We start from the raw sequence: 13,696 nt of genomic DNA on the forward strand, positions 1-13,696 counted from the left end.
AAATTTCGTCACACAGAAGGACGCCCTGTTCTTCCTTCACTTTCATTATATTCTGTAAATTCAATTTACAACAATTCCTTAGCCCAGAACATGCGAAGAAAAACATAAAAAAAATGGGTACCAGAAAGCACTATTTTTATTCACGGGGTAAAAATCAAGAGTTATTTTTTGTAGAAATTAGGCAAGAAAATTCATAATTTTACCTACATGGCTTCGGCATCAGTTTGTGCGCGAAGGACAGCAAATATATTCGCAAGCCCAAATAAATACCAACTTCTAAACACCAAAACAAGAATAACATAAGGGACCAGCTTACAAAGTAACATAAATAAAAACAAAATAACGGTGGCATTGAGAGTACAGTCGTCAGCGAAAGTCTTTAATGACTGTGCCTTTCATCTTTGTTACTGCTTGCTGTAGACGCTGATTCAAGAGATCCCCATCTGTCCTGTACCTGATAGTGTGCATAACAGAGAACATGATGCTAAAGAACGTCGGCGTTAATACTCAGCCATTTTTCACTCCGTTTGTCACTGGTAAGGCATCTGATGTTTCTCCATCGTCCTGTACATGGCCGCTATATCATCATGGAACTGACGCACCATGGTGATGAATCGATCTGGACATCCAAATTTGGCTAAAATCTTCCAGAGACCCTCTCTCCTAATGGTGTCAGAGATCAAGATCAACAAAGGTGTTGTAGAGGTCCATGTGAGCTGTCTAACTGCAAAGATCATGTCCACTTTTCATCTACCAGCACGAAAGCCACACTGAGGTGTCGCTGTTCGAGATGCTGGATGAAGAGGTTGAGGAGGACTCTGGCAAGAATCTTGCCGGTTATCGACAAGAGCGATACACCTCGGTGACTGTTACAGGACTGGTGGTTCCCTTTCCTTTTGTAGAATGGTGTACGATGGAGGCATCCTTGCAGGTCTGAAGTATGGCGCGTTTGGCACACAAAAGAGTAAATTTGTCAATGAAAATGACTGTCTTGAAGCTATCTTTGTCGTCAGACGTATTGAATAAGGTTGTATAGAAAAAAGGAAATGGAAATGTTTTTTTAGAAATTTTTTTGGTAAAACCTAAGCAATTTGCAGTAAAATAAAATATTTCATTGTGTTGGTCACACGGACGAATCCGTCGCAACCTCCTCCCTACGGAACTGTTGTTCAACTTGTTTACCGTCCTTAGATACAAAGCGTTGCAGGCAACACGAATGCAAATGCATCTATTTTTCTGATATCTAACGGGATCCATAATCCGAGAAATCAAATGGTTATTAATGTTTGACCATAGTATGATTTCTTAAAACATTCAAAAGTTTATTTATCCATTTTTTATTATGTACATTGTATACTGTACATGACAAATTAAGCTGAATTAAAATGAACGTGTGCTAACAATATGTTTACAATGTGTACCATATTGGATTGAACAAAACAGTTGGGATAAATAACAGTTTCTATGAAACAAAACAACGCGACTAAATACAGACAAGGATCTTCACAATGGAAATTATGAGGTACTTGAAAGAAAATGAAGTTAAAAAAAATGAACTGAAGAAAATAGTAATTGTAATTAAATTAAATTAATGATTAAATAACATTAAATTAAAAATTGTAACTATGATCGTAATTCATCCGACGTTATTTTTCATTAGATCAATACCTGCTTTATGAGTGTTTCTAAAATTAAAGCGATCTCTTCGCATAATATAGCTTTAACTGATAATACTCAAGATTGAATTTAAGCGATAAGAGTAATTCTTGATCTACTGATAAGTCGTTAAATTGCGATGCAGAAAAAGAAGACATCATTAAGCAAGTTAGATCCGCAGAGATAGTGTCAAAAAAGAGATATGGCATCGAAAACTTTGCTTTTCTTTTGTCTTGTGGCTTTGTTGAGACCTCTCTGGGGTTTCCCTTTACCAAGGAATGACGGTAAGACATGGTTAAATGTACTCTGAAGTCTTTTTCCAGTTTTGGAAAGTTTTGGAAAGTATGCGCCATTTGGTCTCTTTCAGGAATTGAAACATGATACACTTGCTTTCTTTGGCAGCTGGAATGCCAAGTTTCACTATATTATGGATTATTTTCAAAGAGATCAAATTTTTCTTAAAAAATTAACACGAGAGTATGCATTCATTTCCCGATATTATGGCCTGACTTTTTGTATGACTAAACTTTTTATTCCAAAGTCACGAACCCAGAATTCTTTAAGTTCTAAGAAAACTAGTCTAGAAAGATCAGATCCGACCGTGTTGTTGCGCAGTATTTGAGGGTTTTTTTTTGCGCATGTGTTGAGCGATCGTCGAAGATCGTAGATGTTTAAGACCATTGGAAAAAAAACGGATTTGGTCATACTGATGCGCTACTCCTACTACATTACATTAACGCATCACTTTATCCAAATAACAAATCGATGACCAAATGACCAAGATATCATAGTAATAATAATAATAACTTTATTTAACGAGGGTAAAAACACTTTACAGTTAAAAACTGAGAAACTAGTGGCCCTCATTATATTATACAATTAAAATGACTAAAAACAAAGTACTAAAATAGAGTTTAACTTAAGAAATAGAGAAATGGTCGAGACCACGTAAGACCTAAGGTAATTTACATAATTATTTTTAAAAAGCTTTACCGTGAAAAACCCTTAAGAATTATGGGTAACAGTGAATTTTTTTCATTTGAAGGAAAATATAAATGCTGTTGTTTTCCAAAAGTAAATAAGGTCACAAATCGAGTTCCTTTCTGCTCGCAAAATTAACGGGAGAAAGCTATCAACATAGCCATGTGGTGGGCCTGACCAGGGCTTGAGCCCGGACCGCCCGATCCTAAGAGTACAGCCCAGCGCACTAATTATTAGGCCACCACGTCCCTCGGGAGGGGACATGTAGCAGGGACAAATTCCCAACATATGCACACAAGGGACAATATTTTGCAGGGATGCGAAGTTCCCTTGTGTGAACAGTACATGATTTTGCCCGTGCTTGTCGCTGCGCTATGACCCTGTCACACCTTTCGTGTGTACCGATCTGTAAAAAAAGCATGATGGCGAATTTTGATTTCTTGTCTAGTCTGCTCTTAGCATGAAGTTTACATTTGACGGTTGATGAAACATCCGTCCTCTTTGCTAATGTCACTAAACAGATTTCGAGTACAGGACCATCTCTACAGTATTTGGCGCCAATCAGTTGTAGTGTTAACCTGTCTGCTCGGAAGGCCGTTATTAACAAGTGTCTACTCCATTCTTTCTCCAGTCTCTCGTTTCCACTAGCCCAACGTAACGCTGTAGTTCTGACCCACTTGAAACTAACATGACTAAAGGGGCCGGTACTACTAGCAATTGCAAAATCACAAAACCAACTGTTCATACTAAAGATAGTTTACAGTATGGCATTTTATTTTTAGGCTGCTTTGGGGTCACCAAATGGAACGATGCCAGTTGTATTGAATAAGGCCACCTATACTTACAGTAATCATGCAAACGTTTCTTAGAAATGATGGGGAATTGTTAGAGGGTAAAGCAAATGAACATAAATGCACAACAATATGTCAAATCCAACAAAGTTTCTCTTTCGAAAGAACGTTACATTTAAAGTTTAGCTCCCTAAAGGGGAATAAAAGGAGTTTTATAAACTTATAGTTCACGAATGGATTGACTTATCTTACCATACATTTGTAACAACTTATGTTTTGTGTAGTGTCCCTAGTTAGCATTTACAAACTGAATTTTAAAATTAAGTTGGTATATTATGTAAAAGGTATTAATTTTGTATCAACCCAATTCACGGCTTACCAAACAAATTAATTTTGTCATCGTTTCGGTGAAATGAGAACCGCGGTGTGGCTTTCCTTTCTTTATACGGACATCAAAATTTAAATTCTGAAACTTGGACACAAAAAACACATGACACCGATTTCTAGTCCGTAAAATACAGCACAGATGTTTCTTCAAAACCCTCAATACAAAGAAGACATTTTTAGATAGAGGACCCACATGAAAACCAGCTAGCGCTGATGTGGCATCCTCACAAGTTTCTACCAGGTTCATACATACAGCCAATGCAGCAATTCTTTTTATAACGTTTTTGAAGTGAAGGGTTTCCGTGTGATCTATCTCCAAATAAGGAAACTGAAAACTTGCAACATAGCAAATTGTTTCATGTACTAATACATTGAAAGAATCAATAATTTCTGATCGCCCTTAAGTTAAGCGAGAATAATTTGTTGTCGGGGATCATAAAAAATGTTCGATATCAATTCAATGGTGTTGCTGTAACAGATAAACGAAAAACAAAAATAAAACTCGGCTTTCACACGTCGGTCAGAAACGGGTTGCTATGAATGGATCATACCTGTATGTTCCGACCAATAGAGAAATGGCTTAAAATTATTATTTTTTATTCCTGAAGATGCTGATGATGACGATGTTGAAGATGCCGATGATGATGATGCTGGAGACTCCCGCAATAATGCAGTTGCCATTGCTGTCATGGTTGGTGCTGAAGAGGCCAGTGGTGCTGGCGCTGTTGGTGAAGGTGCGAGTGGTGCTGAAGAAGTTGATGAAGGGAGGAAGGAGAAGTTGATGAAGCGGAAGAAGGTACAGAAGTTGATGAAGCAGAAGAAGGTACAGAAGTTGATGAGGTCGAAGAAGGTACAGAAGTTGATGAGGTCGAAGAAGGAAGTGGTGCAGGTGGTGTTGGTGGTGGCGATACACCCCCTGCACCTGTACGTACACCTGCAGCAGCTGGCGGTGATGCTGGTGGTCTTGGTGCTATCGTTAAACACTCAGCCCCTGTACCTAAATCTGCTACAGCAGGTGGTGGTGCTGGTGTAACTCGAGAAGCTGGTGCTCCAGGTGTTTCTCCAGATACCGGTGCTCCCGGTGTTGTTCCAGATACCAGTGCTCCTGGTGTTGCAACAAATAGCGGTGCTACTGGTGTGTTCACAGATGCTGTTGCTCCTGGTGTTCAGAAAAACGCTGCTAAAGCTGGGTTTGCCACTGGTGTTGGTGCTGCAGATGCCGGGAATGCTGGTGATGCCAAAGATGCTGATGATACTGGAGAGGAAAAAGAAGAACAAGAAATCGACGTGGATAGCTTAACGTCAGGTGGATTGTCCATTAACCGAAAGTTTGGTTCTATCTGTTTGTGCATAATTTCATGCTTCCTATTCAACAAGATTTAGAACTGGCTTCCTTTGATGCTTGTCATGAACGCATGCACATATGGGAACTTTGCTGTGCGAAATTCCGTGACGTTTATAACTAAGGGTATTAAGTTAATGAGGTATTCTATTTGTTCATTATGTACTAGCAGCTTTTAAAGCTAGATTATATAATAAGCAGAATGATATCGCTATAACAGGTATATTCATCGAACGTTTGTCTTAAATTAAGCTGCAGTACTTGCATTTAATTTGTGTGGTATTAAACCAAAAAATATACTTTTATACAACTGGTCTTTATTTTCGTTTGCTTCAAATCACAAAATAGCACTCGTGTCTCTCTTTGTCCCTGCATAGCCAAAACGTGACGTCTCGACATTACTAATTGAAACAGTCGAGTTTGAAAGACGTATGTCACATAGGAATGCAGTGAATAACATAGCTCACAGCGAGTCTTTTGCAGCTCGGGGCTAGCGCATCTAGCCAATGAAGCATTTATAAGTTCTTTAAGGCATCGGTAAACGGCATTTTACGTTCTTGGTGTGACGCTTATTATCGAATAATTTGCAAATGTCTAAAATATTTTTTTTTCAGGCAAATCTCAAATAACCCATCGGTTAATTGGTCCAGTTTAAGTGTTAAGTCAAGGAATGGAGTTGTCAAAGACAAGCAGTACTCTGTTCCAGTGATGTTGACAGTCTCCATATTTTGTTTCTTTCGATCGTTCTTGAATCAACCTTGAGTTTTTGCTGAGAAGCATTAAATGTTAGGCCTTTTGAGGTTAGAATAACATTCATTCCCCACCTGGACTGTTTACCATTAATCGAAAATAACCAGTTGGATGCGATATTGGTATGTATAATTTTCAATATCAGTAAACCAGCCGGCCCAAAGAGATGACGCTAACCATTTATTATTCGGTTTCCTTTTATTGTTTTCCTTTGATGGGAGACTGAGCAAACAGTCCGAAATGCTTCGACAGTTCCCATCAGCTTGGACAAAAGGCAACCACTTAACGCAGTCTCCAGTTTCGAACAGAATTTTCCAGAAAAATGCATCCCTGTTTACTGGTTTGAGATTAAAATCTTACACCATGGTAACGCGCACAAACATTATGTGTTAACATTCTCTGTGTTTAAAAATTAAAGAAAACGTTTTCAGTGGGGCGATGTAAGAAAACCCATCTCCAAATAATTACCTCCCTACGATATGGGTATATACGTAACGAGGGGCCTTAGGTGGGTATGAATTCAACTGTTATTCAGTAATACCTATTCAGTTGCACCTTGTTTTCAACAATTGCCTACATGTGAAGTGTTTCTTTTTATATTTGGTGCGTATTTCTTTCGCATATAAATATCGTTTAACTTCAATCGTTAACCGCGATCGATATGAGTAGCAGGTTTGCGTCTTCTAGATGAATCCTTTACTTGCAAAACAGAAATTCAACATATTATAAAGCAAAGTAGACTTACAGAGATACGAACAAAGAGCAAAAGAGAAATGGGCTCCAAAATGTTTCTTTTGCTCTGTCTTTTGGCTTTGGTGAAACCGCTCTGGGGTATTCCTGGTAAGATATATAATTTGATGTTTTTACTATTATTTAAGATAAAATCAACGAGACCTTCAAGCAGGGTCTTGACGACGTAGCCTAAAAACGAGGTCAAATGTTTCAAAGCGACTCTTTCTAAACTATAAGGAAGGCCGACCAAGGACACTAATAACCTCGTTTATTTCATGGATTGTTGAGCAATGGAAACGTGACAAATCATTTAAGTCAATCTCTGTATTCTTTTTTTTGATACGCACACATATTGCTTGCTGTTGAAATCAAATACTGCTTTTATACAGCGCGGGTAATCAACCAACTTATTTCGAATAAATATGAATTTTTAAATATATAAGCTAAATAGCCTCAGGCTTTTAAAGAACACGTGGAATTTCATTTTTCAAACAGTAGTTTTACAACGTCACTCTCATTTGACGAAAATAAAAGCTAAATTTGCTCGTCTATGGCTCAATATTCTAAGATAAGAATCGTGTTTTCTAGAAATTAAGTATGAACCTGTGCCTTGCAGTTCACGCTGATGGCGTATTAGTTTGAATCAGCTAAAGTACGAACCAAACCATATGCTGGATTTCCACTGACGCGTAAATTTTTACGTGCGTGAAAAAATTAGAGACAATGTATGAACGGCCTGCGTAAACGTGTACGCAAGCCGTTCATACATTGTCTCTAATTTTTTTTACGCACGTAAAAAATTACGCGTCAGTGGAAATCCACCTTATCATAGCAAGCATTAGGCTTTTACGTAGCTTTCTAAATAAAGTCATATGAATATAACATGGAACAAACATTATCTAACAGGATACGGCAATAAAATGTTATGAAAGACATAAACTTATCTCTTGTTTGAATGCTTAAAAATAGTATGGATGTCGCTTTCCTTTGTTGTTTGCGGTGCGGCAGAATAGTCAAACGGCTTATAATTTTGTCATGTCGATTAGTTGGTCTCGCATTTCAATTTGTTTGTTACCAGTAAAAAGGCTTTCAATATGGGCGCATTTCAAATACACGACGACATGTTTTATTAAACCTTTCTTTCGGCAATTCTAGGGTAATTACTTATATTCAATTAAAAGGTAGATCGAAACAACCTCTTATAAAGTATGGAATAATGACAATTGCTTTGTTAACTTACATAAATATTAAGATTGTTAACTTGTCTACTTGTAGTAAATTTTCATGAAAACCGTTAAGACTCGGTTGTTAAACAATTACAAAGATAAGTTTTTGTATTTGTTCCTAAATTTTAAATTCTGATATACATGTTTAAAGATGAGGACGACGACGACGACGACGACGACGACGACGACGATGATGATGATGATGATGATGATGATGATGATGATGATGATGACGAAGACGACGACGACGACGATGATGATGATGGTGACGGCGACGAAGACGATGACGATGTAGGCGAAGATGGCGATGGCGATGGAGACGACGACGACAATGATGATGATGATGATGATGATGATGATGATGATGATGATGATGATGAAGATAGCGGCAGTGCTGAAAGTGGCAGTGCTGAAAGCGGCAGTGCTGAAAGCGGCAGTGCTGACAATGATGTTAACAATGATAATGTAGATGGTTTAGCTGACAAGGGCTTTGAACGTTTACTGGACATGCTTTCGTCCAGCGGATTTACGTTTATGGGAGGAAGTAGCTGGATCTGTTACTGTGTAACTGCCTACTGCATATTCAGCATAATTTACATGTAGAATTTATCTTTTAAGGTGGCTCGTACCGGTTTTTCTTGCGTGGAAAGTCTGGTGACTAGCGCGCGCGTCGCGCTTCATGCCCACGAGTCACGCGCGAGATTTGAAAAGAAAAACGAACATGGCGGCCGAGTGCGAGGTTGCTTTTCTTCATTTTAAGAAAGAAATTCCGCGTTCAACTGAAGTTTTTTCAACAAGAACATTTTAAGTCAACTTAATGTTCGACAGTCAAAATGTTTTCGGATCTCACTGCTCGAGTTACAAAAGCAAATTCGCATGTGCTACGATCGATCTTGTCGGAGATCGTGACTCAATTCCACTTTTTTCGTTTCAGGTTATTTGAGTTCGCTTTCAAACACATGATTATTCAGACAAAGAAATACTAAACAGTAAGACCTAAGAGGCACAACTGGCGCTAACTGAAACTGGCTAAATCCCATGAAATCCTGAGCCGAAAAGTTTCGCAGACAAAGCGAGGGGAAGTCCACGCGTGTTGCGCGCGTATGTGCCCGCAAAGATCAGCGGTAGTCAGAGCATGAGTAAATACCAAACTTTTAAAATCGAAATTTTAAAGTGCGCGGAAACGCGCGTGGGAATTATTGAGTTCGCGAAGGCTTTAGCAAGAAAACTAACCCGATGACCCCTATTTTTTATTGCCCTAATATTTTCCTTTTATGTAAAGGAAACGCCAGAAAAAATCTAAAAAAATTCTACGAAAGGAATTTTTAATTACTTACAAATTGCTCTTTTTTGCATTTGCAAAAAATCCGCTTCGTAGAATTTTTTTAAAATAATTATACAGTTTCTTTTTCATATGCTTTAAGTTATCACGAGAAAAAAAATGGGGGTCATCGAGTTAGTTTTCAAGATATAAGCACTGGAAGCTGAAAAAGGGTCCAAAAAATCATTGCCTACCGTTGCCATGGTAACCACTGATGACGTAATTATTGGTATTTTGGATCAACAACACAATGGGTAATTTAATTATACAAAAATTTTGTTACGATCTTTAATTATTTTTTTGGCCATTTTCTTCCAAACGTCGCACAGTCAAAAACCTGAAAACTGGTACGAGCCACCTTAAGGTGGCGTGGCTAAGTGGTCTTAGGCAAGAGTTTAAAACAATAAAAACAGTGTGATACATAATATTTAAAGTTCACAGTGTTTTTAGTAAAACTGAAGTTAGTAGAAGTGTCCTTTATATATTTTTTTAAATCTAAAATAATACCTCTAATTACTATGTTGAAAACATATAAATGAAATGAACTATAGACTGCCAAGTTTACAAAGTGACGTCGTTTTTTCTTGCTTCAAGGTATATCCGTTTTTCAAAAAAAGATATTGTTGGGTGTTATTCTAGTCAGCATAGCATAGAATGCTTTCCATGCAAATTTAGATCTAGAGAAAGAACACTCTTTAGAACTAACGAGAAATTGTTACAATGCAAAGCAATATTTCTGAATGTTCGTTGCATTTAGGTCAATAATGACATTTTGTATTTAAAGGGATACTTTATTCGAATCTTTTATCATATATCCAGTTGTTTACAAGAAAACTCTTGAAGCTTCATGGCTCTCCGAACGATCTTTAAGGTCAAAAAAGTGTTCAATTTTTAATGAAAGAAAAATAAAATAGTAACGTTAGAAGAAGAAAAAACTGCGCTGCTCGGCGATTAACTATAGTCCGTTTTCAGGTTTAGTGGCTCTTTAGACTGGTGCTTCACTCCATGGCAGTATTAAGCGGCGGGTAGTATTCTTACCTTCGATCGCTCCGAATCAGGATGCTCGCTCATCGAGAGTTAGTAGAGTCGCACCAATAATTGGCAGTAACCATTGTTACACCTGGATGAAAGATGGAGTTGATCCACCCTAGTTTACAAAAAGACAATATCGTTGTCTTGTTTAAAAGAGAGGCTTTTGTGATAATCAATTAGTTTCTTTGGAATTTTTTTTAGGAAATTTCCTCAACCACATATACAACGAGCGTAATTTTGCCATTTGAGCGTAATCTGTTCACTTAAATGAAAAGTTATAGACCACAGGTTGCCCGTGGAAAACAGAAAGAAGTGCCTTGAAGTGTGCAATGGTAAACTTCTTTCATTGCAGTGAGGTTACGTAAAATTGTGTTAAAGTTTAGTAAAATCGGACGTCAAGAGTCGAACAAGAATATCAATTACGGTAAGTATAAAAATATTAGCTAGTGCATAACTCCTTATCACTGGTAACAAAGACGTGAAAACAAGACCAATGCAGCGATTATCTCCTGTAAACCAGGGCCAAGCAGTTATATTGCTTCCTCTCTAAATAAACTGCTTCTTGCTTACAAAATGACACCTACCTACTGTAAGGCAGATTTCAACAGAAATAGTAACTATACGAAGGTTTCCTTTTATCGGAATTGGTTATAAACTCTTCCTTTGTCACATCAACTTGAAATATTTCACTTTGAAAACTTTAAGTGGGGCAATGATTAATTTCTACTGCGTGGGTTTAATCGCATTGGTACCGGTAGGAGGATGAAATCTGCGCTCCATGACAACAAAGCTCAAATTTGCCAAAACACTGTTAATCCTACTAAACATATTGCCGTCTTGAAAGATAAAACGTTTTTTCGAGAGGGATAAAACTAATTTGCATTTAAGGCCACCTTCTTGTTTAAAATTAAACGGTTTTCAATATCACAACTTTCGGTCAGATCTGACAAGACCGATTAGATATTCCTAGCAACTGCACAACAAAATATCGATCTAAAATCTTATATATAACCAAAAACTGACAACTTAGAAGACAAGATCGTCATTGCTGGATCAAGTACCGTTTGGGATCATCTAAGCGATATGAAATCTAAAGGCTACCTTCTCCTCTGCCTAGTAGCTCTATTGGTGCCAGTTTGGGGCAGTCCTTTGCCAATGCCAGATGGTAAGATAGTTTCAAAAGTGCTATTTTTTATCAATGCAACCCGCAACTTTGACTTTCGACTTTTCGCCACATCTGACACAAAAATCCACACCTGTATGGCACTTTCCGACAATTCATTTGTCAATTTGCTGAGTTAATTAGTTACATCATTTACTTCATTTTATTTTGCACTTTTCTTGTGCTATTATGTTTCGTTTTAACATTTTTCAGTAACTTTCCCTACTGAAAGCTTGTGATATATCCACAAAGAATCTAAAATGCAGTTTATTACAATTACTTTGATAGCTTAAAGCTTCGCAATGATATAATCCTAGTATAGGCTATGTGGGCCTAACGCCAATTTTCCCGAGAAATTCGTGTAAAATTGCCATGACAAGCTTGTTCTATAGTTAATCTTGTTTACAACATACTTTTCTGCATATGTCGAACATTATTTTTCGTTTGTTACTGTTAACCCTTGTCTTGAGTTAAAACATGAACAGAATAGTAAAAACAACAACTAAAAAACATTTTAAGTTCAAGTAGCATGAGTGTGATATTTTTACTTTTCAGATGATGGTTGGGATCGTGAAGAAGGAGATGAATACCACGACCAAGAGGAGGATCAACAGGATAGCGATTACGATGATGAAGGCATGAATGGAGAGAGCCGTGACGAAAATGATGAGAACGACAACTACAGCAACAAAAGAAAGGATGGGGATGATGACTACTACAACAACAGAAGAAACGACGACAATGACGACTATAGCAACAATAGAAGCGATGACGAGTACAACAACAAAAGAAACGACGACCGTGATGACTTCAGCAACAAAAGAAACGACGAAGACGATGCCGACTGGGGAGAAAAAAAGACAAACAAAGGAAACTTTGACAATGACTTTGACAATAGAAGGGACGAAAATGGCGAGTACTTCGACAATGAAGACGAAGGCGAATGGAAAACAAAGAAGAGAGGAAAGAAAGGAAAGGAAGAGAGAAATAGAGATGAAGAAGATAATGGCAGGGATCCCAAAAGTATGAGAGGAAGTCAACTTCGCATCACCTCTGCCGGAATGTCCCTTTTCAATGCCAACTTCGCCTGCATATTTGTAGGTGCAGTTATCTACTATGCACAAAATACCTTTCCTGTTCTGTAGTTGTTGCTAACTCATATGCTAACTCAAAATTTCCTTATGTAGTACGTTTTTTTTTTTTTTTGAAGGGGGGAACGGCCCCCCAAGGGAAACCCGGAAAAAAAAAATTTAAACTAATCAGTGGTGTCAACGTGTTAATAGATTTCACAGTTTAATGGTTAAAGGCGTCTCTTTGTAGATTTAACTTTGTTTGAACATCCAGATTCTCGTAATGATCTTAACGACAAAGAAAAATCTTAACTTATAAATGGATAAGTAATTTAAGCTGTTAATTGTTGATTGTTTTTATGTTACCCTGTAAAAATCGGCGAAATTGTTACACGTCCTGTACCACTTTGAGCACTAAATAAACGTAAATTATTTCACACACAACTGATTTCATTTGTGGGAAATTAATTCGAAAGTAATAATAATAATAATAATAATAATAATAATAATAATAATAATAATAATAATAATAATAATAATAATAATAATAGGAATAGGTTATTGTGGGAGCGCTTATTGAAAGAAGGGCGTTAAATTGAACTATTTTTCCAGTTCAAACGGAAAGCGCAAGTCAAAATTTAATTTAGCTTTCTAAAAACGTGGGCACGGTCAAGTAGCTTGACTCAGAAACGATAAGAATAATACTATGGTGGTGGGACAGCTTCGCCTCCTTGGAGATAAAGTCACACTTTCTTAAATTATATGATGAGATAAGTTCTTTTGTTAATACAAGAAAATTCAGATATGCCAACCACCTGAAATGAGCCCTCTCCACCGAGAATTATAAGACCACAAAAATCATTCCGAAAAACACCCCCTGTAAAACAGTCTACGCTCTCGACAGCAAAGGCAGAATCCAGGGGAAGGATAAGAGGGTTAAAATCCCCCCACCCCCCCCCCCCCATGTACATTGATAAATCACTTATCAGGACCCTACTCCGTTTGTGTTGAAGATGAAATTCTATCAAAGCTCAGAAAACGCCCCATGAAATGTGTTGCTTTCTAGAAAACAAAAAATCTTTTGCCTTTTGTCCTAGTTGCGTGCTCTCTAGATTTTCTTAAGAATACAGTTATGGGTTTTTCCTGTATTTGATGATATGCGATGTTAAATAGATTTTGGTTTAGGCTTTTCAACATTTTTTCTTTAATTTTAGATCTTTTATGTTTTCAAAATGTTTGGCTAATT

The 13,696-nt window shown here is 37.4% G+C and overlaps 3 protein-coding genes across 6 annotated transcripts; all 3 read left to right on the forward strand.

Moving 5' to 3' along the window:
• Positions 1–1,824: 1,824 nt before the first annotated feature.
• LOC144657174 (uncharacterized) lies at positions 1,825–5,439 on the forward strand. 2 transcript variants are annotated; one of them, XM_078517486.1, is made up of 3 exons: positions 1,825–1,940; positions 4,424–4,558; positions 4,609–5,439. In XM_078517486.1, exons 1-3 carry the CDS (start codon positions 1,859–1,861, stop codon positions 5,196–5,198), a joined length of 807 nt encoding a protein of 268 aa, XP_078373612.1. In that variant the 5' UTR covers positions 1,825–1,858; the 3' UTR covers positions 5,199–5,439. The 2 variants fall into 2 exon arrangements, with proteins under 2 accessions (XP_078373612.1, XP_078373613.1); XM_078517487.1 differs by having other exon boundaries at positions 1,843–1,940; positions 4,448–4,558.
• A 1,119-nt stretch (positions 5,440–6,558) lies between these two features.
• LOC144657194 (uncharacterized) lies at positions 6,559–9,755 on the forward strand. 2 transcript variants are annotated; one of them, XM_078517509.1, is made up of 3 exons: positions 6,559–6,747; positions 8,017–8,483; positions 9,551–9,755. In XM_078517509.1, exons 1-2 carry the CDS (start codon positions 6,681–6,683, stop codon positions 8,466–8,468), a joined length of 519 nt encoding a protein of 172 aa, XP_078373635.1. In that variant the 5' UTR covers positions 6,559–6,680; the 3' UTR covers positions 8,469–8,483; positions 9,551–9,755. The 2 variants fall into 2 exon arrangements, with proteins under 2 accessions (XP_078373635.1, XP_078373634.1); XM_078517508.1 differs by having other exon boundaries at positions 8,017–9,755.
• Positions 9,756–11,232: 1,477 nt separating this feature from the next.
• LOC144657183 (uncharacterized) lies at positions 11,233–12,552 on the forward strand. 2 transcript variants are annotated; one of them, XM_078517498.1, is made up of 3 exons: positions 11,233–11,383; positions 11,936–12,181; positions 12,215–12,552. In XM_078517498.1, exons 1-3 carry the CDS (start codon positions 11,302–11,304, stop codon positions 12,523–12,525), a joined length of 639 nt encoding a protein of 212 aa, XP_078373624.1. In that variant the 5' UTR covers positions 11,233–11,301; the 3' UTR covers positions 12,526–12,552. The 2 variants fall into 2 exon arrangements, with proteins under 2 accessions (XP_078373624.1, XP_078373623.1); XM_078517497.1 differs by having other exon boundaries at positions 11,936–12,552.
• Positions 12,553–13,696: the final 1,144 nt, after the last annotated feature.

Source organism: Oculina patagonica, chromosome 6 (assembly GCF_052425735.1).
Source record: "Oculina patagonica isolate OP01 chromosome 6, crgOcupat, whole genome shotgun sequence".
NCBI classification, from domain to species: domain Eukaryota; kingdom Metazoa; phylum Cnidaria; class Anthozoa; order Scleractinia; family Oculinidae; genus Oculina; species Oculina patagonica.